Genomic DNA, 23,612 nt, shown 5'->3' with positions numbered 1-23,612 from the left:
TTTTTTTTGAGAGAGAGAGTACACAGGGGAGGGGCAGAGAGAGAGAGACACACAGAATCCAAAGCAGACTCCGAGCTCTGAGCTGTCAGCACAGAGCCCAACGCGGGGCTCAAACCCATGAACCATGAGATCATGACCTGAGCTGAAGTTGGAGGCCCAACCGAGTCACCCAGGCGCCCCAAGCAATTTTTTTTTTTTTAGTGTTTATTTTTTTTTTAATGTTTTAGTTATTTTTGATACAGAGAGACACAGAGCATGAGAGGGGGAGGGGCAGAGAGAGAGAGAGTTGCAGAACTGAAAGCAGGCTCCAGGCTCTGAGCTGTCTGCACAGAGCCTGACGCGGGGCTCGAACCCACGAACGTGAGATCTGACCTGAGCCAAAGCCAGAGGCTTAACCGACTGAGCCACCCAGGCGCCCCTAGTGTTTACTTATTTTTGAAAGAGAGAGAGCTGGAGCAGGGGAGGGGCAGAGAGAGAGGAGAGAGTCCTGTGCAGAGCCAGATGCGGGGCTTGAACCCACAAACGCTGAGATCATGACCTGAGCTGAAGTGGGATGCTTGACCGACTGAGTCCCCCAGACGCCCCACCAGGGACAGAAAGCCTCCCCTTCCCGCCTTCTCGGAAGACAGGACATTACCTGCAGCCACAAACGGGAGCTGGACAGCCCTTGCCTTCCTCCCGTGCTCTCGGTTCACTGACTCCCCGATTAACAAGGACAGAAGCACCCGGCCCGGAGAGCTGCCCCCAGGGCCCAGATCAACTCCGCAAGCGCGGCACGCAGGCCCCTGAGACCCGCAAGGCCTCCTCGCTCTGGGTCATCAACCCTCCTTGCTGGACAAAGAGGCAGAAAATACTCACCGCTTCCTGGACAGAGGCCGAGCCAGCTGGGGGTGGAGGCCCACGTTCTGTCAGGACCGGATTCACACTTGCCCCCTGGTGGCACCTTGCCTGGCCCTCGAGCTGCGTGTTAGTCACACACACACACACACACACACACACACACACACACACACACAGTCTCTGCCCAGCTACAACCCCAGCACAGAGGGCTTCTCCCAGCGCGTGCGCGCGCGCGCGCGCACACACACACACACACACACACACACACACACACACACAGTCTCTGCCCAGCTACAGCCCCAGCACAGAGGGCTTCTCCCAGCGCGCACACGCACACACACACACACACACACACACACACACACACACAGTCTCTGCCCAGCTACAGCCCCAGCAGAGGGCTTCTCCCAGACTCTGCTCCAGGCTGCTCCGACCAACAGGATCGTCTGCACAGAAAACCACTGAGCTCTCAGCCCTGCGGACCCGGGGCCCCTGGGTGCTGCGTATTCGAATGTGGCTTTGTGGCCATGGTTCACGCCTGTTCCTTGTTGGTTTTCTCCCTTTCCATCCCCAAGTACCCACTGGCTCCCTGGAAAAGACCTCTCTCGGTGCTCGCTGCCTTCCCTCCTTTCCTGGAGAGCGACTCCATGAAGACCCGCATCCCTGTAATGCCAACAGCCAGCAGCGGCCAGGTGGCCTCGAGGGGAGGAGGTTCCCAAAGTTTGGTGGCCTCTCCCTGCCCGACAGATGTCCACAGCACAGACACCTTCTAAAGCCTTAGAAAATCCCACACCACAGTCCGCTGCGCACCCCGGTGGCATCAGGGCCCGTCGCCATGGTAACCCCCGGCTTCCCAGCCCAACACACTGTCTGCCGGCTCAGCTCTATTTGCTGATTCCTGAACTGCTTACTCAGCTCCCGGCATTCCCGGCTTGGACCCGCTGCCCCTGGCCTCCAAGTGGGTGTTGGTGACTGCCCCCCAGCTACTCTCTGCCCCAGCCTCCCTGGCAAAGCAGGACCCCTTGCCCCTTAAGGCAGCTGGTGCCCGTGTTTATTTTTGCCATTGGTCAGGGTCAGGGCTGGTGGGCCAGGGCTCCTCCCTTCCACCAGGCCAGCGTGGGGCGTGAGCTGCTGGGCTCCCGTCGCCAAGGGGGCTCCGGGCGCAGACCCCGGGCTGGTGTCCCCTTTAATTCGAACTTCTCCGGCAGCAACAGGCTCCCCGAGCCGGCCCAGAAAGGACACAGCGTTTTCCCCCGCCTTACATCCTTGCGCCCAAACCAAACTTCAGCTCACGCTGCACTGGGTACGGGGCCGGAAAAGGGCACCGGCATTTGCTAGGGCTTCCTGTCTCCCCTGCTCTGGCATCCAGATGCCATTTCCCAAGGCTTTGTTCTCCCCAGCCTTGGTCATAATTTCTCCTGTGTTCGAAGAATACCCTAGAATAAAATGGACTATCTGCGTGTACACAATAAAATCACACAATTAAAGCCACGTTCTCAAAAATCTTTAATGATACAGAGGTTCACATGACAACAGAGAAGCGCTGCACAGAAAACCACGTGGCAGGATGCCAAGTCTGTAACACACACACCCCACCAGAAAAACTCCGGACGAGACAGTGATCACCCACACGGCGGCGGGCCTAACCCCACCTTCCACGTGTGAGACGTGTTCACACAGTCTGAGAAGCAGTCAAGTAGAGGTCTACGGAAAACTTCTAGGAATGGGGACTCAGGGGAAGGCACGGAACCCACGTCCCCGGCTGTGGATTTAAATATTTAGCTTCTTCGAGCCAGTGATGGTGAGGAACACCATCTTGGTCCCTGTCTACACCGCCCCCCACGCACAGGCACCAGAGGGCAAAGACACCTCCATCCCAGCTTAGAAGTACACAGGCTGAGGTGAAATGTCTCTTGCAAAGTCCCACGGCCGGCCCGGGGCCGCTCGGGATTCCAACTCCGACCTCGGACATTGAAGCCCGCCGCCTTACCCACCGAACGGCCACATCGAAGCCTAAGGAAGGAAGCTAGCAATTGGACAATTAAAAACAAAAAAAAAATCACCGTCTGGCACAACGGAAGCCACCTGCTTCTGTGTCCTCTGGTGCTCACTTGGCTGGGCGGAAACCCGAGTCTGGGAGGTAAGCAGCCTCCCCGCAAGGGGGTCTCAGTGGAGGGGTGGGCTCCGTCTGTCCAGCCCAGGGCCCCCCACCCCCGCAGGCCTCTCCCAGACGGATTCCACAAACATTCAAGGCACCCGAGGGGCCAGCTCAACTAGCCCTCTCCCTTCTCAGACCTTGGTTCCATGCCCCGCCCCCACACCTAACCGAGGACCGCTGCGAGCTGAACTCTGCTTACAAAATAAAACCCCAGGATCCAAGAACCTCGGTATCTATTTTCACATTGATCCTTCCTGCAGAGGAACCTCGTTTAAAGAACCACAAAAGGAGCAACTAGGGGTTTCAAGTTCTGATTCATATTATTTCTTTTCCTTAAAATAAGCATGGAATCACACACACACGCAAATGGAGTTTTGTGGAGAAGAACTCAAGCACAGAACTTACTACCATACTCTGAACCCTAAGACTGCAAAAACGACAAAAAGCCCCAACTGCTGAGCTGACGGTCAAAGGGACTGACCTCCGGGGTAGACGGCCCTGCTGCCAGTCTGACCAGGCCCACCGCGCCAGCCGGAGAGCCAAGTCCCCAGGCCTCAGCCTCCAGGATGTCCTAGGCAGATGGCCACCGGACCGGCGGCAGCGGCTCCCTCTAGTGGCAGCGCTTGTGCACATCACTCCCAGACAGCCCTGAAGGGCAGGGGGGGAAATGGGGCCAAAGGCAGGCCTGGAATGAAAGAAATGCAAGCGCCAGGGCACCACCGTCCTTCCTCTGGACACTTGCTGCCAGTGACTTATAACGGGGATCACTGTGAAGACACAGGAAGTAGGAAAAGAGGCAAAAAGCTGATGACGGCAGAAGTGTAAAATTCTTGGCAAGGCTGACACAGAAACACACACACGAGGTAAATTTAAACACGAATGAGGCAACCAAGTTAGCCCTTAAACAGTCTAGGGAGTCAAAACCAATCTGGAGGGTGGCGGCGCTCTGGTGAGACCTGTGCGTGTGGCCCGAGACTCGAGGGCCGCCGGGAGGTGGGACGTTGCACAGACGCCGGCACTCCCGGTGGAGCGAGCGGCCGCCCCCACAGCCCGCAGGAGCGCCGGGGTTCACAGACTCGTTTGAAAGGCGACCTCCGTCAGCTTCCCACTGATCCAAGCGCACGGCCAAATGACCCCGCCCGAGTCCACTTCCAGCCCTGGAGGATCAGAACCCGCCCCCTTGGAGAACTCAGCGGCAGAGTCGTCCGTCCGCACGGACAAGTTCAGGTCCAGCTGTCAAAGGCAAGACGGGGCTTTCCCCAGACACCGCCAGCCCCCCCCAAGCTGCCTGGTGTGCAGCTCTGCGCACAGGGTGTCTTCACTCTCAGATGAGAGGTCAACGAGGACAGAGCTCTAAAGAGGCCACGGGAAAGGTTTCCTGGATTGAGGGCAACTTTTTCAGCTTCAAGTCATCCGATGAAAACAATCAAAAAACCCCCCAAAATACGAAGGGTTTTTCTGAGTCCAAATCTTTAATCTATTAACCTTGATTAAACTGAACAGACTAAACATGATCTTGTGACACGGGACACACCGGCCGAGGGAATGGAAGAGAAGGCGGACAGCATCAAATGACGGCGTGAGGACGGCCCGGCCCAGCCGCAGGCGGACCCCGCCGCCCGCCCTCCCGGCCCCGTCTGCGGCGTGGCCCGAGGGCCAGGGGAGCCCCCACATCCCGCTGAGCTGGCGGCCCCACCAGCTGGCCTGCCTTCCTCTTTGGTAGAGTTCTGTGGCCCCGGTTTCCCGATTTTTATTCAGATTCCAAAAACCAGGACGTTGAAGAGTTTTTTGAGGAATCAACTGTGTTCTTTCTGATCTAATGATGTACACACGTTTTACTGTGGCTTTAACCCTTTAGAAAATAAAATAGCAAGTATGATGAACCATAGAGAACGCTAGAGCAGAACTCTAGGTCACGTAGCTTTAAAATGAATGAGATTGACAGGTGCCTTGGCGCACGGTCTATGAGTTCCGGCCCCAGGTCGGCTCCGTGCTGATAGTCTGCAGCCTGATTCGGATTCTGGGTCTTCCTCTCTCTGCCCCTCCCCCATGCACACTCGGTCTCTCTCCCAAAAATAAATAATAAAAGCATTAAAAAAAAAAGTTATATTTACCCTTAACAGACCCACGAGGCGCCCGGGGGCGCTGCCCGCTGCGCAGCCGCACAGTTCCCGCCACGGCCGTCAGTCCGTCGACGGAGAGGAGTTTCTGGCAGCAAAGCTCCTTCCCCTGTTAACAACGTCGGTGTCAGTATATTTTTCGATGGTGCCTAGGTTTTGGGTGCACTTTCTCTATGCGTGTTTCCTCCACCGATTCTCTTGCTCCAACTCTCTCTGATGCTCCAGGAAGTTTAAAATTATAGTCTGTTGTGATGTAAGGCATTGTGCCTTCAAGCCCACACTGAAATAGAAACACAACGAGAATGAGGGAAGGTCCCCGACCCCGCCAGCCAGTCTGCAGTATTTCCTTTCTTCCCCAGAAGGTCCTGTTAGAAGTGAGTGTGAATGAAGCCCTGCACTCCTACGACCTCCGGCCCCTCCCCCCGGGCGGCCCCATCCGCTCCGTCCAATTCAACTCCACAAACACATCAGCCGAGAGTCAGGGGGCGCGGGTGCATTTCTGTCTCACACGAGTCAGGACGAGCAGCCAGGAGGGGTGGGGCGTACGGGGGCCCCAGATGCCAGGAGGCCTCACAGCCTGGCTTTCAGGCCACCACAGATGCCCTTAGCCAACGTGACCTTCCCACTGATGCGCCCAAAGACCGTCCTCCGGCAGGGGTCCCCTAGGGAGGTCAGCTCTGCTCTCTTCTCCCACAAGTCACTGCTGGGATAACGGCACTACCGCGGGGCCCCTGACCGTAAACGGTGGCAATTCCTGGCCTTGGACCTTTGGGGCCACCCGGCCGCTCCAGCTGCCTCCTCCAGCGTCTACAGCCAAGTGTGAGTTGCGCACACGATGACGCGTTCCCATGACTCCCTCCGCCCGCACACGGCCACCCACCTGGCTCCTGAAGACACACTGGGGGACGGAGACGGCTCCGACCAGCAGACAGTTCACGTCCCGCAGCTCCTCCGGGGGCACCGGCGTGAGGACGTGGTACAGCCTCTTCTCCATGTCGATGCCTCTGCAGATTCCTTGAAGACACACAAAACAGACACCCTTTCTGGAAAATGTTTAATCTCCCTACCACTGAGAATCAAAACATGGCTTTTAAAATAAGAATTTCAGGGGCGTCTGGGTGGCTCAGTCAGTTGAGCGTCCAACTTCGGCTCAGGTCATGATCTCACAGGCCGTGGGTTCGAGCCCCGTGTCAGGCTCTGTGCTGACAGCTCGGAGCCTGGAGCCTGCTTCCGGTTCTGTGTCTCCCGCGCTCTCTGCCCCTCCCCCGTTCATACTCTGTCTCTCTCTCTCAAAATGAAAACATAAGAAAACATTTTTTAAAAATATAGGAAGAATTTCAATTTCAACTGTGTCTTGCTTTGAAAATACAAAGTTCCAAGAGACGGAGTATCTGACGGCGCCTGGGCCCCGTCCCCCCGTTTTGCTGTGAGGAAGCAACGGGGTCCACGCCCCAGGGCCGGGACTGTCCTCAGGGAGGCACCCAGACCAGGGAGAAAGACCACCATGGGGAACAGAGAGACGACTCTCTTCATGCTCTGTACCAGGGGACACGTTTCTATGGAAACACGTCTGCAAAGTAGTTTTATATGGAGCAAAAACGTGTCATTATTTCAGGGTTTTGCTGAGGGTCACGTTAAGTCCAGCACCCTTCTAGAATCATGCCCTGACATCTACTGACTTCAGTGAGCAGGGGGACAATCATAGGAGGCGGGCCTGGCGAAGGAGGAAGGGCCCCGAAGCACCACGAGGCCAATGGCCCTGGCCCGTGTGATGGGAGCGCCAGGAGGTGACATAATCATGTCTGTCCTCGGGTCGCCTGTGTGGAGTCCAGCACAAAAGCCGTGGCTCAGCCTGGCAGAGCAAGAAGAGACGAGATGCCACACTTTGGAAACAAGCTCCCAAACCTGCTAGGGGGCTGGGTGTGGTGAGTAAAGGCAAGGTGGACCCAGGGCTCTGGCCTAAACACCAGGAACAGGACAGGAGGCTGGGTGGCAGGGGTCGGGGGAGAACATCAGGACCTCGGTCTCGGACCTCGAACTCAGAGGTCCGTGAGATACCCGAGAGAAGACGTGTGCTGCGAACGTGGGCTTGGAACTCAGACACGCAGCCAGGCTACGGGGAGCCAATGCGATCGGCCTACGGATGGATCCAGGGCACCAGCACGGGGACAGATGGCCTAGGGAAAACGTGTCAGGTGAGAGGAAGGCCATGACCAGGCCCGTGAGAGTCCTAGATGTACAGGAGGCAGAAGCAGAGAACCTGCGGCTTCCTTCCTGCCCGCCGGCCCCCAGGCCCGTGGTACAGAAGCTAGAGACACCTCTCTGATCACTCCAGCTGGGAGACAGACACAAGGTCAAGACCAGCCATCTACAGGGGGAGAAAGGGATGGAGTCCAGGGGATATACGCCCGTGGGTTACCCTCGCTCACCAAATCCCAAGCAATCGCAGATCGGAGTCTGGGCGAGCAGGACCGGCCCCTTGGCGTATCCTCTGACGTCATCTAGGATCTTGCAAAGACCAACCCAGCTGGCGTTCACGGCGTACAGTATGTGGGTAGGAGCGACATCGGCGTGCGTGATCCGGAGAGCGACTGCATTGAAAGGGACCTGAAAAATACATGCGCGTCTCCCTCAACGGATTTGACCGGAAAGATTACTTTTAATTTTTAAAAGCTGACTAACCAGCTACCTAAAGTTACGTTGGCCAGAGGCGCCTGGGGGCTCAGTGGGCTGGTTGAGCCTCTGACTTTAGCTCAGGTCATGACCTTATTTATGTACTTATTCACTTACTTATTTTTTATAGCTTATCGTCAAGTTGGCTTCCATACAACACCCAGTGCTCCTCCCCACAAGTGCCCTCCTCCATGTCAGGTCATGGTCTTGAGGTTCATGAGTTCGAGCCCTACGTCAGGCTTGCAGCTGTCAGCACAGAGCCCACTTCAGGTCCTCTGTCCCCCCTCTCTCCACCCTCCCCCGCGCGCACTTTCTCAAAAATAAGTAAGTATTAAAAGGAAAGAAAGAGAAAGAAAAAAGGAAAGACCAAAAAATTAGCTATGTTGGCCAAAGTGCTTACCAAAAAGCATCTGAACAGAATGGAAACACTAACAAATATTGACTAAATATTTAATACAAAGAAATTCAAAAGAAGTTCTTTGCTAGCCAACACTTGCTAGAAATCTAAACAGATGCCTAGAACTTTCTTGTCTAAACAGACACATGAGATGCCAAGTCCAAGATAACCTACACGGGTTAGAGTTCAGGGGCTTCCGAGAGGCAAACACACGCGAGCAGGCCTCCACCTCGGACCCGTGAGCAGTCGCTGGACCCCCGAGCTGTCGCTGGACCCCCGACCGTCCCGGGAGGCCTGGCGCGGCCTCCGCTCTGCAGGCAAGAAACCAAATCACCCGGCCCGGAAGTGAATGCGCCGCAGCAGAAGCGCCCAGCGCCGCCTCTGAAGCAGGCAGGAGGTTCTTTTTTTCTCTTTAATGTTTATTCTTTATTTTTTTTATTTATTTTTTAATTCAATTTTTTTATGCTTTTTATTTATTTTTGAGAGACAGAGAGAGACAGCTGGAGCAGGGGAGGGTCAGAGAGAAAGGGAGATACAGAATCTGAAACAGGCTCCAGGCTCTGAGCTAGCTGTCAGCACAGAGCCCGACGCGGGGCTCGAACCCACGAACTGTGAGATCTGACCTGAGCCGAAGCCGGATGCTTAACCGACTGAGCCACCCAGGGGCCCCTAATGTTTATTCTTTAAAAAAAAAAAAAAAAAAAGTTCCTCTTAGTATTTATTTATTATTGAGACAGAAACAGAGCATGAGCAGGGGAGAAGCAAAGAGAGAGAGGGAGACACAGAATCCGAAGTAGGCTCCAGGCTCTGAGCTGTCAGCACAGAGCCCGATGCGGGGCTCGAACTCACGGACGAGATCATGACCTGAGCTGAAGTTGGAGGCTTAACCCACTGAGCTGCCCAGGTGCCCCTTAAACGTTTATTCTTGAGACAGAGAGAGAGAGAGAGAGCGCGCGCTCAAGCAAGTGCAAACACAAGTATGTGCAGCGGAGGGGCAGAGAGAGGGAGGGACCGAGAATCCCAAGCCCTGATGAGGGGCTTGAACTCACAAACCTTGAGATCATGCCCTGAGACGAAACCAAGAGTCAGACACTTAAATGGCTGAGCCCCCAGGCGCCCCCAGGCAGAACATTCTTAACCAGCACGAAGCACAGTGGTGCCCGACGGAGGGCTCGGACTCCCACGCGAGATCATGCAAGCTCCCATCTGTAACCGGGGGCAGTCACGGAAGCTCCGGAACCGGGCTGCCCTGGGGGCAAGAGGCTACAGGAACCGGGGGCTCCCAGGAGGCCGTACAAGTGTCCGCTAAGGAGACAAAGACAATTCCTCGCACAAGTTCAGGTTACCTGGTAGGGTGTCAGACCATGTAAGGGATAGAGCGGTTTTGGCACCGGGGGCTGCAGCTGGCTGAGGTAACCCAGCACCGCCAGGTCACGAAAAACCTTGTTATGCGACTCTCTGAAAAGTAAATCAGAATGAAGTGGAGATTTCACCTCACACGTCCACCTCCCGCTCAGAAACCCAGGACGCCGGCCGTGACACAGGCCGTTTGGATACGGAGCTCACGCCCCACCTTGACACTGGCACACCCTGCCTTTCTGTAAACGAAAGGGAAAAACACGACGCCTAAACACTAGCCTTTAAATAAAGGTTCTTGGCGACCAGAGCTGGGGGCCACTTCCGGCGACAGGTTTTCCTCAACTTATGCTGCGGTTCCATCTTCATACGCCCACCAGAGGCTGGAAACACGGGAAGGTGAAAATGCCTTGAAGACACCTCACCTACCGGGGCACCCGGGGGGCTCAGCAGAGCGTCCGACTTCGGTTCAGGCCATGATCTCACGGCTTCAGAGTCTGAGCCCCGTGTCGGGTTCTGTCCTGACAGCTCTGAGCCTGGAGCCTGCTTCGGATGGTGTCCCCTTCTCTCTGCCCCTCCCCTGCTGTGCTGTCTCTCAAAAACAAACAAACATAAAAAAAAAAAAACAGAAAAACAGTACTTCGGCTTCTGGACGTCACAGCTAGCCCTCGTCCACCTGGAACCTGCTCAGGACACGCACGTCAGCCCACCGCCGGGCAGAGTCCTCGGGTACAAAGCCCGGGCCGCGTGGGTGCGGAGCGGCGGTCCGTACCCCGTGCCCCCCCGGGGCTGATGGGGGAGCTGCAGGCACTGCCTCTGCCCGGCATCGGGACGGAGCACCTAGTGCGGTGTCGCCTGCCCGGGAAAAGATCAATATTCAAAATTCAAAGTAGAGGGTCTACTGAATCTGTATCGCTTTCATACTTTCGTAACGTCAAAAAACTAAGAATCTGGGCGCCTGGGTGGCTCAGTCGGTTAAGCATTGTGTGTCTTCCTGTCTCTGCCCCTCCCTGTTTGTGCTCTCTCAAAAACAAATAAACATTAAAAAAAAAAAAAACTAAAAAAACTTTTGAAAACCAAACCATATTCCGTCAGGCACTGTCTGTATCTCCACTGGGAAAATAACGGCTCGCGAGCCAGCCTGTCCTCCTCCTGAACGTGCAGCTGGGCCGGAGACCCGAGCCCTCTCCGAGGGCCGCTTCCCCTCCCGGAGCTGAGGGCAGACAGGCCTGTCACACCGATGAGAGCCTGGCCCTCCAGCCTCGACGGTCTCGTTACCTGTTTCGTGGAGTTTTCCTAAATGCGAAGTCCGAATGGACGCAAATCAGTTTATGTCCAGTGAACAGGACCGGACTCTCCTTCTCTTCGTCAGCAAATTCCAAGCTCTCTGTGAACTCTGCCAGCTGGAAACCTCGGTTCCGGGCCCTGGACTTGCTCTTGGTGTACAGGCCGTCCATGCTGTCCACGTAGTCGGGGGTGAGGTTCGGCATGTACTTGCTCCGCCCGGAGCTGAACTGGACCACGTGGCTGGGAGACAGCAGCCGGATGAGATCGATGAGCAGCAGGAGCCCCTTGTCTGTGGGGACGAGGACACGAGCGGTGGGCACGCTGGAGCGCAGGGACACGCGTCTCCGCGGGCACGGCGCCCCCGTCCACGGCAGAGAAAGGCTCAGTGGCTGCCCCCCTCCCCCGGCAGTGGCGCCTCCGGGGCTTACCGGACACCCAGCCCATCGTGTTGACGAGGAGAGGGGCCTCTCTCTTGTAGGAGCTGAACACGTACTTTATGATCTCGATGTAACTCTCGTAGTTGTTCTTACAGGAAGGTCTCCCATAATACACCATTTTCTGTGGTGTCCTCTGGTGGGTGAAAGGTGGTCCTAGGAAGACACAGGTAAGAGTCTGGATGTAGGACAGTCTGGAAGGACGTGAGGGCCTTGCTTCAGCCATTGCCAGTAACAAAGATTCGTAAGAAATCAAAGACCACGAGGAAGAGCTGTGGCCGTCCTCAGAAATCCAGGCTGTCAGGGTGCCTGGGGGCGTTCCGTAAGTAAGGTCACGATCTCCGGGTCCGTGAGTTCAAGACCCACATCAGGTGAACACAAGCCCTGCTTCTCTTTCCCTCCCCCGCTGCCCCTCGCTCACTTGTGCCTTCTCTCTCTCTCTCTCAAAAAAGAAACCTAGCTTTAAATTTAATACAAAGACATCCTCATTTTTTTTTAACGTTTATTTTTGAGAGAGACAGAGTGCAAGCAGGGGAGAAGCAGAGAGAGAGGGAGCCACAGAATCCGAAGCAGCCTCCAGGCTCCGAGTTGTGAGCACAGAGCCCGACGGGGGCTCAAGCTCACGAACCGTGAGATCATAACCTGAGCCGATGTTGGACACTTACCCAATGGAGTCACCCAGGTGTCCCTCATAGTTACTTATAGTTAATCCCAATACTTACTGTGTCTTAATCCAGCCAGTCATTTACTGAGCACCCACGACACACTGAGCATTTTTCTAGATACCTGGGATACACCTGTGAACAACCCCATCGTCCCCGTCCTCGGACAGGTAACGGCAGCCATCACCTACCAGCACACAGCGCTTCCTGTGCCCCGTGCACTTCACACTTAGTTCCTAATTTTCATTTAACCCTATGAGGCAGGTAGTCTTACAATCCCTATTTTCACAGAGAAGGATGCGGATTAGCGTGACCAAGGTCACACACCTGGTAGACACCAACTGGGCTTGGACTCAGGTGGCTCACCTCCAGAGAAGACACTCCTTTCTCCTCTTTTTTTTTTTTTAATGTTTATTTATTTACTTTTGAGACAGAGACAGAGGGAAGGAGGGAGGGAGGGAGAGGGAGAAGGTGAGTGGAGGAAGGGCAGAGATAGAGGGAGACAGAGAATCCCAACCAGGCTCCACAGTGTCAGCACGGCCCCACACGGGGCTCGATCCCATGAACTGTGAGATCATGACCTGAGCTGGACGCTTGCTTAACCGACTGAGCCCCCCGGGGCCCCCAGAGCAGACATTCCCGACCGCAGCACCAGTCCGTCAAGACTGACCTACTTCCTTCTCTGGCTGGTGGCCAGGACCACAAGGCACCACGGCCGGCAGGGTGAAGGCCTTGGTCAGTGTGGTTGGTGCTGGGCCGCCTGGGACAGGGCTGGCAAGGCGCCCCTCGAACGTGGGGGAGGGGACTTGGGGCAGCCCACAGCCGAGGAGGTACCCACAGAGCAGAGGGACTGAACAGCTACAAGGAGACGAGTCACCGTGTGAACACACTGACGGTAATCACAGCCAGGGTTCTTGTCATCAGAGACGGAGCTCCTAAACATGGAAGGAGGAAAACTGGAATGAACCCAGGGCTCAGACCGGCATCAGCATGACTGCAGTCACCCTGTGGCTCCTAATAAGTAAAGAACACACACACAGAGGCGTAAATGTAGTGTGTATATATCCGCACACACGGACACACGTGTGTATGCTTTGAACGTGCGTGCACTTCCTAGCTCTGTCCGCCCAGGGGGCCCACGAGCCGTGACGGGTCAGCAGAAAGAACAACACGCCTCACGGCTGGGTGGAAAGCCCTGCAGACACTGGTCTCCACCCAGTGATCAGAGGCCACCTCTCCGGTGACAGGGCCAAGTGACCGCCTATTGAGAGGAGGCCCTGAGAACACAGCATCACATCCCAGTCGAGCCAGGAGGGACACTCGACAGATGCCCTTTCCCGACTGCCAAGGTCATGAGCAGTGAGCGGAGCTGGAGGAACCGCTCCGGGCTGACGACCAACGCTGTGCAGAGAGGCGCTGGGCCGGCGCGGGCGGCTGGACGGCGGCACCCGGGGCTGCCCGACCGCAGTTTGGTGTGGGAGGCGGAGGCAAGATGGCGCCTTGGCAATCCGCCCAAGCACATGACAAAGTATGGCCCGCCTGCCTCTGCTGTGCCCACCTCCCAGCCAGATACCGCGACAAGTGTACGACCAATGCAAAGCCGTGAAATTGGTTAGCCCTGTTGCTGTCAGCCAACCAGGAGCGGCCGCGTAGCCGGTACGGTACATATATAAGGGAGGGTGCTTTGCGCAAGAGGAAAAGAAGAAGGAAGAAAGAAGTGGACAATAAAACTCCCCCGGTGTCGTCAGTTCTTCAAACTGCGGGCAGTTTGAGCGGCTCCGGCAGTTTGGCTGCTCCGGTTTGGTGGCTGCGCTAGGATTACATCTGAGGAAACACCCACTGCAGGGTTAAGGGGTAAAAAAGTAAACGCGCTGGGGAAAACAAAAAACACGAACAGCGAAACCAGCTAAAGAACAAAATCTAGGGCCCCTGGGGGGCTCAGTCGGTTAAACGTCCGGCTTCGGCTCAGGTCAGATCTCACGTGCGTGGGTTCGAGCCCCGCGTCAGGCTCTGTGCTGACGGCTAGCTCAGAGCCTGGAGCCTGCTTCCGGTTCTGTGTCTCCTTCTCTCTCTGCCCCTCCCCCTCTCATGCTCTGTCTCTCACTGTATCAAAAATAAATAAAACATTAAAAAAAAAAAAAAAAAAAGAACAAATTCTAAACAATCGGTTTGATGAAACTGTAAAAGCAACGTGGTGTTCTACTTATTCTCATTGTCAAAAGGTCTGTTAAATCTAGAACATCTCCCGCAACCTGACACAGCATCTGCTTCTCTTAAAAGGCAACTAGGGGCGCCTGGGTGGCTCAGTCGGTTACGCGCCCGGCTTCGGCTCAGGTCAGATCTCACAGTTCGTGGGTTCGAGCCCCACGTCAGGCCCTGTGCTGACAGCTAGCTCAGAGCCTGGAGCCTGCTTCGGATTCTGTGTCTCCCTCTCTCTCTGACCCTCCCTTACTCACGCTGTCTCTCTCTGTCTCTCAAAAATAAATAAAAAACATTACAAAAAAAGAAAAAAAAGGGCAACTAAACAGGGGCGCCTGGCCAGCTCAGTCAACAGAGCGTGCAACTCTTGCTCTCAGGGTTGTGAGTTCGAACCCCCCACATCGAGTGTAGAGATTACTTTAAAAATCACATCTTAAACCTGTTAAAAGTCAACTAAACAGGGGCGCCCGGGTGGCTCAGTCAGTTAAGCGCCTGACTCTTGATTTCAACTCAGGTCGATCCCAAAGTTCATGGGCTCGAGCTCCACGTCAGGCTCCATGCTTGGAGCCTGCCTGGGATCCTCTCTCTCTCTCTCCCTGCCCCTCCCCTGCTTATGTGCATGCTCTCTCTCTCAAGATAAACAAACATAAAAACCCTTTTTATTTTATTTTTTAATGTTTTATTTATTTTTGATACAGAGAGAGACAGAGCATGAGAGGGGGAAGGTCAGAGAGAGAGGGAGACACAGAACCAGAAGCAGGCTCCAGGCTCTGAGCCAGCTGTCAGCACAGAGCCCGACGCGGAGCTCGAACCCACGAACCTGAGATCTGACCTGAGCTGAAGTCGGAGGCTCAACAGACTGAGCCCCCCAGGCGCCCCATAAAAACCCTTTTTAAAATAAACAAATAAATACAACTTAAAAGTTAACTACACGAAAACCACCCAAGTATCCTGACAGAGGCAGAAAAGGCACCTGACGAAAACCCAGCGCCCTCTCCTAACCAACATCCCACACGGTCGGAAAGGAAGGCAGCTTCTTCAGCCCGAAGAAGGAACGGGAGGGACACGGGAAAGCCAGAGCTGAGAGCACGCTGAGGCGCGCTCCCTCCCAGATGGGGAAGAAGAAATGGATGCTTCCTTCTACCCAACACTGCGCTGAGGTCCTCGCCTCTTCTTAGACAGGAAAGAAGGAATTAAAGGCATCCGAACTGGAAAGGAAATCGTAAAACTATTTCTATTTGCAGATGATGATCTTCTACCTAGAAAATCCAAAAAATATCTGTAGGAAACCTACTGAAGGTAATATGGGAATTCAGCCAAGTTGCAGGATACATGGTCAACACACCAGTAGGAACAATCTGGAAAGGAGATCAGGAAAGCAATTCCACTTACAGTGATAGCTACAAGAATCCAACGCTTAGGAACAAATCTAACCAAGGAAGTGAAAGACTTACACGCTGAAAGTCACAAATTATTGCTGAAAAAAACTAAAGAGTTAACAAAAACTGGAAAGGCGACCTGTGCTCACAGGATGACTTATTTATTGTCGGGGCGCCTGGGGGCTCAGTCGGTCAGGCATCCGACTCCGGCTCAGGTCATGATCTCAGCTTGTGGGTCTGAGCCCCACGTTGGGCTCCACACAGACAGCTCAGACCTGGAGCCTGTGTCTCCCTTTCTCTGCCCCTCCTCCACTTATGTTCTCTCTCCCTCAAAAATAAGTGAAAAATTTTAAAAAAATAAGCAAAAAGGAAAAAAATTGTGCTTAGTGAAAAAAACCAGACACTGAAGGGCAGATCTTGTTACGGGCTCACAGGACGCACCCGGAGTGAGTGAACTCACAGGACAGGACCCAACACGGAGGTGACCAGGAGCTGGAGGCGAGGAGGGCAGGTGCTGTTTAACGGGGTCAGCATTTCAGTTCGGGATGAAGAAAAAGTTTTGGGCGTAGGGAGTGGCGATGATTACGTAACCCCGTAGACGTACTCACCGTCTCTGAGCCGAACGCGCGGCAGCGGGCAGAACAGAAAACTGCATCGCGCTTTGTATATTTTACCGTTAAAAAAAAAAAAAGCAGCAGGACTACTGAGTGGGATTCTGAACCATAAAAAGGACATTAATAGGATAACTGATGGATTTTGATGAAAATCAGCGGATTAGTTAATAGAACCGCGTCAATGTAATTTCTAGATTTAGAGCATCATATCGGGTTACGGAAGTGTACTAAATACTATAGGAAGGGATGTTTCTGATTTATACAAAACAAAATAGGTACCAGTTCCCTTTACCAAATGGAACCCTAGAAGATTATCGTAGTTTGAGTTTAGTTTTTTGGAAGCTAGGAGAACAGTTATGGGAAAACCGTGGGTTGGGAGGGGAGGGGCAATGTTCACTTTCACACTCTTTTTTTTCATGTTTAGACGTTTATATCTTTCCATTTTTTCTATCATTATGTTTGGGTTTAAAAAAAACCAAGACGTTAAGAAGCATACGACATACACTCTAATACAAACAAACGTTTAGAAAAGGGGGGCACCTGGGTGGCTCACTCGGTGAAGCGGCCGACTTCAGCTCGGGTCGTGATCTCACGGCTCTGAGTTCAGGCCCCTTCCTGAGCTCAGAGCCTGGAGCCTGCTGCAGATTCTGCGTCTCCCTCTCTTTCCGCCCCTCCCCTGCTTGTGCTCTGTCTCTCTCTCTCTCAAATATAAGTGAACACTTAAAAAAAAAAAAAAGAAACATATAATACATACCTAGAACTGGTTCTGTAATATTAAGTAAAGAAATGCAACCCGGAGGCGTAAATTCTGTCTGTCCCAGATCACATTCCAAATAGTCAACGCAGGAAATACTGAAATTTAAAAGGAGTAAAGGAAACCTTAGCTAGCTTTATTACGTCTACATAGGTCAGATCTTACAGCATGATCCACCCTGTATAGCCTGTAGGGTTGGACGCTGACAGTCAATGAAAAGAAAATGTTCAGGCACGGCCATAGTATCCATTCACCACACGGGTACAACGTGGTCTTTCCTAAAACTAGTTTCGAAATACAACAGAATTTCTCCCCACTCTGAGCCTCCGGTGCGGACAAATACAGAGCCTGAGACAGGCGCCCCCGCGGCCCCCGCGGCCACGCGAGGGCAGCACACCCCAGGAGCACCCCCGTCTCGCTCCGAAACAGCCGAGCGGCTCCGCACAGACTTGGAGGTAATCTCTACTTGAGTCAGGATGCACCCCTGCCTAGCTTCTTAAATCAAAAATCCTATTTCATGCCCCGAATCTAATTACCTGTCTAAACAAAACAAAAGCAGACAAACAAAAAACAATACCACTCACCTATTTAACAACTGGTTCATCAGGAATCTATTAAACGTCGACTTTCCAACGTCCTGACCGCCGCAGACCAGAATGACAGGGCAGCCGTCTACTTCTTCTGGGGGCACAAGAAACATGGCCACCTGGGATCAGCCACCTTCGTTAGGGCTCTGACCGCAGACCGCCACCCTCCGAGGCGTCACCGCGCGTCACTCACCACAGGACACGGTGACGAGCTCTTCTATGGCGGACAGGGTGCTCTCGGTGAAACAGAGGCCGTTCTTCTTCCTCTCTCTTTTAATGCCCACAGACTTCAGGGCTCGCCGTTCAGAGTTAACCTGGAAGGTTGGGGTCTGGAACGAACAACGTGAGCTTTAACCGAAGACGAACACGGCACACGATTCTTCATGGGGTTCTAGATTAGTGCCCCTCGAGGCTGTGCGCTACGGCTTCTCTGCTAGGCTCGTCAGCTGCCCCGCAGCCACCCCTGCTGGTCCTCCCTCTGCAGGAGGCCCCCCAAGGAAAGGGAAACGTGTGCAGATTTAAGAGATTGCCCCAAGAACAATTCACAGAAGGCCACGGCACAGCTGTCCAGCAGACTAGTGATTTCGAGTAACACCAAGGAAGTCACCGCAGACCTAAAGTGACGAGGAAAGAAGCACACGCAGACGGAGTGGAGAGCAGGGAAGACAGGCCCCCAGGCCCCTGGTGCGCTCGCCGAAGGACCAGGCGAGCAAGGCAGCAGCCCGGGCCGTGGGCAGACCCTCGCGGACGCAGCCGGGGCTCGGGGGGGAATAAGGCCCTGGGGTGAAGGTGAAGAGGATCAAGGAAGAGTCCCCCCTGCACGATCATGTCCTCGTGCAACTCACCACCCCCCGGGGAAAGACACCGTGGAAGGCCCGAGAACCGGTCTGGTGTGGGACTCCCGAGCAGCAGCTCTGGATTCTAGACAACAGCGGAGCAAGGTTTTGAGTGAAAGACTCGATACTGTGCTCAACTATCAATCACGGAGAGCAAAATGAAAACATCTTCCGGGGAGAGAAAGAAAACAAGAGTACCCCTATGAGGTCATACAGAGCTCACGTGAAGAAACAACGCTGGGAGTAGTAACTCGGCGGGGGAGGGGACTCACCCAAAAGGAGCATGAGGAATATAAATGGTGGTGAAGTCCCAGGAAAAAAAAAGAAATAAAGCTAAAAATAAATGTAAAAAAACACATCAAGGCGTTGAGAACCTTCCTTCCCAAGAAGCAGAGCTTGGTAACACGGCCCTCACCGCGCCAACGGCTTCTGCAACACAGGAAACTGATGCGGCCTCCCGGGTCCCTTCGCTGTCCTGCTCGTTTCATGCCCCCGCCTCTCACTCACACCTCCAGCACCTCCCTCCCGGCTCCGATCCCACTCAGTGAGCATCCTGACCCGCTTCCGGGAGCAAAACGAAACGTCAGAAGAGAAATTCTACTTGCCCCGCCTCCCCACCCCGGCCACTTCCTCCAGCGACTCCTCCACCAGGCGACTGCCCCAGGCCTGCAGACACCAGACCCAGAAGCCTTCCCTAGGGACACGGCACTTCTACTGTCCTCCCCTCTCTCTGCCGCACCCCGGGCACCCTCCCCGCTCTGGATTATTCCCGCCGGCTGTGTCCAAACTTGCTGGGGCTTTTTCATCCACCTGAACAAAAAACAAAACTCTGACCACACTCCTCCAACTACCGCGTCACATCCTTACCTCCACGAAAGCAAAATCTCTCACTATTAAACCCGAGGGCTGCTCTCTCCCCAGGCTCCCCACCCTATTCCAGTCAGGCCCTCCCCCCAGCTGCCCCTGCCCCCACGCTCCCTTCTCAGGCCCCTCCTCCCATGTCCAGCTCCTCCCAACCCCTCGGGACCACACTCACAGGGTTTTTCTCCGTCAGTGACCGCTCTGTCCCAGCCCCTGCGGCTCCCTTTCCCTCAGCCAGACGGATTCTGGCCTCAGTGCCGGAGGGCTCACACCTCCAACCTCTTTGTTTCTCTGCACCCGCTCCTTTGGTGTTACTGTCCCATCTCACGGTCTCTGGGCCGTTCTGCTGAACCTCCCAAGTCCGGACTCACATACGCAACCGGCCCCGTGACATGTCCAGTGGTCCAGCAGGCTTCTCAAAGTTACCACCTCGATCTGCTCCTCCCACAGCGCCCCCCTCAGGAATTCCAGGCCCCCAGGCGGGTAGGCTAAAAAGCTGCATGTAATCCAATCTGATAAAAATCCTGCAGATTAGGCTCAACAGTAGGGCTCACGGGAGACAATTACAGAGACGGAACCTGACTGTACGGAATTAAGAGCGTGACCAGCAATAATGTGAAGAGGGAGACAGAGAGGAGAGAAGGTGTAAATACACCCAAGTACGTTCACAGAGAAATTTATTTCACTGTCTCAAGTCAATGAATCAAGATAAAAAGATAACCATTCTAGGGCGCCTGGGGGGCTCAGTCGGTCAAGCGTCTGATTTCAGATTTAGGTCATGATCTCACGGTTTGTGAGGTGGAGCCCCACGTCGGGCTCTGTGCTTTTGCAGCGTTAGGGAAATGACAGCTCGGAGCCTGGACCCTGCTTCGGATTCTGCGTCTCCACCCCTCCCCATAAATAATCATTAAAAAAAAAAAAGAAGATAACCATTTTAAAAATTGAAAAGTCGGGGTACCTGGCTGGCTCGGTCGGTAAAGGAGGCAACCCCTGACCCTCAGGTTCTGCGTCTGAGCCTCACATTGAGAGGTGGATTAAAACAAAAGAAAACAAACTTTGGAAAAATAAATAAGTAAAAATTCCAAAAGGCATTTAACCACCTCCGACGCAGAAGAGCGGCGTTCAGTGGGGGATGACACGCGGCGGGGACCACGTTTTCGTGACGCACCTTCGCCGCCCCACCCCCCACACCAGACGCACCGCCCTCCCAGGCGCATGTCGGTTTCCACGAAAGTAAGGAGCAAAAACTCAGAATGAAAACCGGGTGCACCTCCTGCACGAAGATGTAGGACAGACCCGGGTGGCTGACTAAGAAGTTGACGGTGGAGGTCTTCAGCTGTTCCAGCAGCACAATGGAACACAGAGGAGAGAAATTCTTCATCAACGAGCACCTGTCATCTGTGAAGAGAAAAATGAGGTACCTTAGAAACTCCAGGGGCGCAGGGGGGTTCCGTCGGCTAAGCGACAGGCTCTGGATTTCGGCTCAGGTCATGATCGCACGGTTCAGTTGGTGGGATCCAGCCCTGAGCTGGGCTCTGTGGAGCCTGCTTGGGATTCTGGCTCCCTCTCTCCGTGCCCCTCCCCGTGTGTGCAGGCATGCGCTCTCCCTCCCAAAAATAAATATTAAAAAAAAAAAAAGAAAGAGTAATTCCGTTAAATGCTACGCTATTTAGGACTACCTTCTCCTTGGCTGAATTGTCAACTTTTTAAGAGCAGAAATTATATCAGGACCTCCCGCAGGAAACCAGATTGCAAAAAAGGATGGAGAGGTCAGTCCAGGATTGCTTTTGCTACACACACACTAGCTGTGTGGCCTCGGGTAACTTTTCTCATTGGAAAAACAGTGAAAACAAGTTGCACTCACAGGACCCATGTGAAGGTTTAAAGACATAGAAAAGTGTGCAACGTGTAGGTAACAGGAAGCATCTAAAAACATTAGCCTTGGGGGCGTCTGGGTGTCTCAGATGGTCAAGCGTTTAGGCTCAGGTCATGATCTCAGTTTCATGACTTTGAGCTCTGGTTGGGCTCTGGGCAGGCAGTGGGGAGCCTGCTTGGGATTTTCTCTCTTTCCCTCTCTCTCTGCCCCTCCCCCACTCGTGCTCTCTCAAAACAAATAAAACGAAAACTACTACTGAGGCGCCTGCGTGGCTCAGTTGGGCATCTAACTTTGGCTCAGGTCATGATCTCATGCTTCGTGGGTCTGAGCCCCGTGCTGGGCTCTGTGCTGACAGCTCAGGGCCTGGAGCCTGCTTCGGATTCTGCATTGCGCTCTCTCTGCCCCTTCCCCACTTGCACTCTGTCTTCCTCTCAAAACTAGACATTAACATTTTTTTAAATAAAAAAATAGGGGCGCCTGGGTGGCTCAGTCGGTTAAGCCTCTGACTTCGGCTCAGGTCAGATCTCACGTTTGTGGGTTCGAGCCCCGCGTCAGGCTCTGTGCTGACAGCTAGCTCAGAGCCTGGAGCCTGCTTCCGGTTCTGTGTCTCCTTCTCAGTCTGCCCCTCCCCCTCTCATGCTCTGTCTCTCTCTGTATCAAAAAAATAAATAAAACATAAAAAAAAGAAGTAAAAGACTAAACTGTTTAAAAAAATAAAAATAAAAATACCCGCCTGATTATAGTGCACCCTCAGTAAACCATCCACTTCTTTTCCTTACCCTGGTTAAGGTGAGGTCTGAGCAAAGCTTGGGCTTCCCTCTTCATCTCCTTCTTGCTTTTCTCAGGGATGGAATAATGAACCGCGCTGATAGTAAGGCGGGAGTGCGTGTAGGTGGAGAAGACCTCTTGGGCAGGGTGGCCTTGGCCGATGGTATAACCTAACACCTGCACCTGGCCGTAGAGGCACGTCACACGACAGATCCCGCTAAACGTAAACCCCTGGCAAGGAAAGGGGGGATAAAAAAGAAGAAATAACATTACAAATCCTGTTGCTAATGACTGAAAAAAATTTTAATTCATTCATTTATTTTGAGAGACAGCGTACTCCTGAAAGTGTGAGCAGGGAAAGCTCACAGAGAGAGGGAGAGAGAACCCCAAGCAAGCTCTACACTGTGGCTTGATCCCAGGAACCATGAGATTATGACCTGAGCCTAAATTAAGAGTTGGATGCCTAACCGACTGAGCAACCCAGGTGTCCCCATGACTAAAATTTTCAAAACTCTTTTTTTTTTTTTTAAACTAAACTCTACACCCAACATGGGACTCAAACTGATGACCCTGAGACCAAGAGCAGCATGCTCCACTCACTGAGCCAACCAGGCATCCCCTCCCTTAAAAAAAATGTCTTGGGTCATTCAGCTCAGAGCCTGGAGCCTGCTTTAGACCGTGTGTCTCCCTCTCTCTCTGCCCCTTCCCTACTCACTCTCACTCTTTCTCTCTCTAAAACAAACATTTAAAAGTAATTAATTAATTAATGAATGAAAAAATATGTGTAGGGGCACCTGGGTGGCCCGGTTGGTTTAAGCCTCTGACTCTGGATTTCGCCTCAGGTCATGATCTCACAATTCAGGAGATCAAGCCCGACATCAGGCTCTGTATTTAGCATGGAGCCTGCTTGGGACGGGATTCTATCAGCCCCTCTTCCCTGCTTGTGGTGTAGCGCGCACGCTTGCTTGCTTGCTTGCTCTCTCTCTCTCTCTCTCTCTCTCTCTCTCTCTCTAAAAGAAAAAAAATTCTAAACTCTTGCTATTCTCATATCAAAAAGGGGTGGATTCCTACCTAATAAGACACTGTACTAGGTACTAGGTGACCATCGGGTACGGATTATCTTTATCCTGATCTCCTATCCCACCACAGCTGCAGAGATAGCTGGAGTAGACAGACACATGAAGAACAAGAGGGTCCCATGACCTGGGCTCTGCTGTGGTCACAGATCTCTCTCTAGCAAGGCCCACCGCCTGCCAAGTTTCTCCCATTCCTGGGTTTTCACTCTCCGCCCCCCCCACCCCCCACCCCCCCGCCAGCACTGCAGGAGGACCTCCCACACCAGCGGCCAGGTGAAGAACGCAGGCCCAGAAATTAAGCTGCTGGGTTTGAGTCTTAGCTCTGCCCTTACTGTATGCCTTTAGCAAGTTACCTAAGCTAGATCTCAGTTTCCTGTCTGTAAACACTTAACAGAAACAAAGGTAATGAGTCCACAGAGCTGAGAGTATTAAAAGGGTTCATAAAGCCTGGCATCTCTACTATTTACTATAAGTAAATTCCCTTCCGGCTCCGAAGGCCTAGAACTCCACGCCAGGGTCCTAGCTGCCGCCTGCTCAGCACGGCCGCCAGGAGGAACGCTCTCGACCCGGGGCCCGAGACCCCGCACGGTCCCCGCCTAGCCCGCGAGTCCTGGGGCTGCGGCCCCCATCCCCCCGCCCCCGATCTCGGCCCCCCTGCCTCCCCCTCCACCGGCGCGGCCCACCTGGTTCAGCGGCAGCAGCAACAACGCGCGGCCCGGGCCGGCCGGCCGCACC

General features: G+C 53.8%; 1 protein-coding gene across 1 annotated transcript; it reads right to left on the bottom strand.

Moving 5' to 3' along the window:
* Positions 1 to 2,329: 2,329 nt before the first annotated feature.
* NOL9 (nucleolar protein 9) lies at positions 2,330 to 23,611 on the bottom strand (the record flags this gene model as incomplete). Its single annotated transcript, XM_029945930.1, has 13 exons — positions 2,330 to 4,850; positions 5,113 to 5,398; positions 5,999 to 6,132; positions 7,548 to 7,725; positions 9,535 to 9,646; positions 10,823 to 11,120; positions 11,260 to 11,421; positions 16,874 to 16,971; positions 17,458 to 17,554; positions 17,654 to 17,789; positions 20,428 to 20,555; positions 21,813 to 22,032; positions 23,561 to 23,611. Coding segments are annotated over 12 exons (1,767 nt in total), but the record flags the coding sequence as incomplete, so codon positions are not given.
* Between the last annotated feature and the right edge of the window lies 1 nt (position 23,612).

Source organism: Suricata suricatta, chromosome 8 (assembly GCF_006229205.1).
Source record: "Suricata suricatta isolate VVHF042 chromosome 8, meerkat_22Aug2017_6uvM2_HiC, whole genome shotgun sequence".
Classification (NCBI taxonomy): Eukaryota; Metazoa; Chordata; class Mammalia; order Carnivora; family Herpestidae; genus Suricata; species Suricata suricatta.
This window is presented reverse-complemented; position numbering and strand designations above follow the sequence as displayed.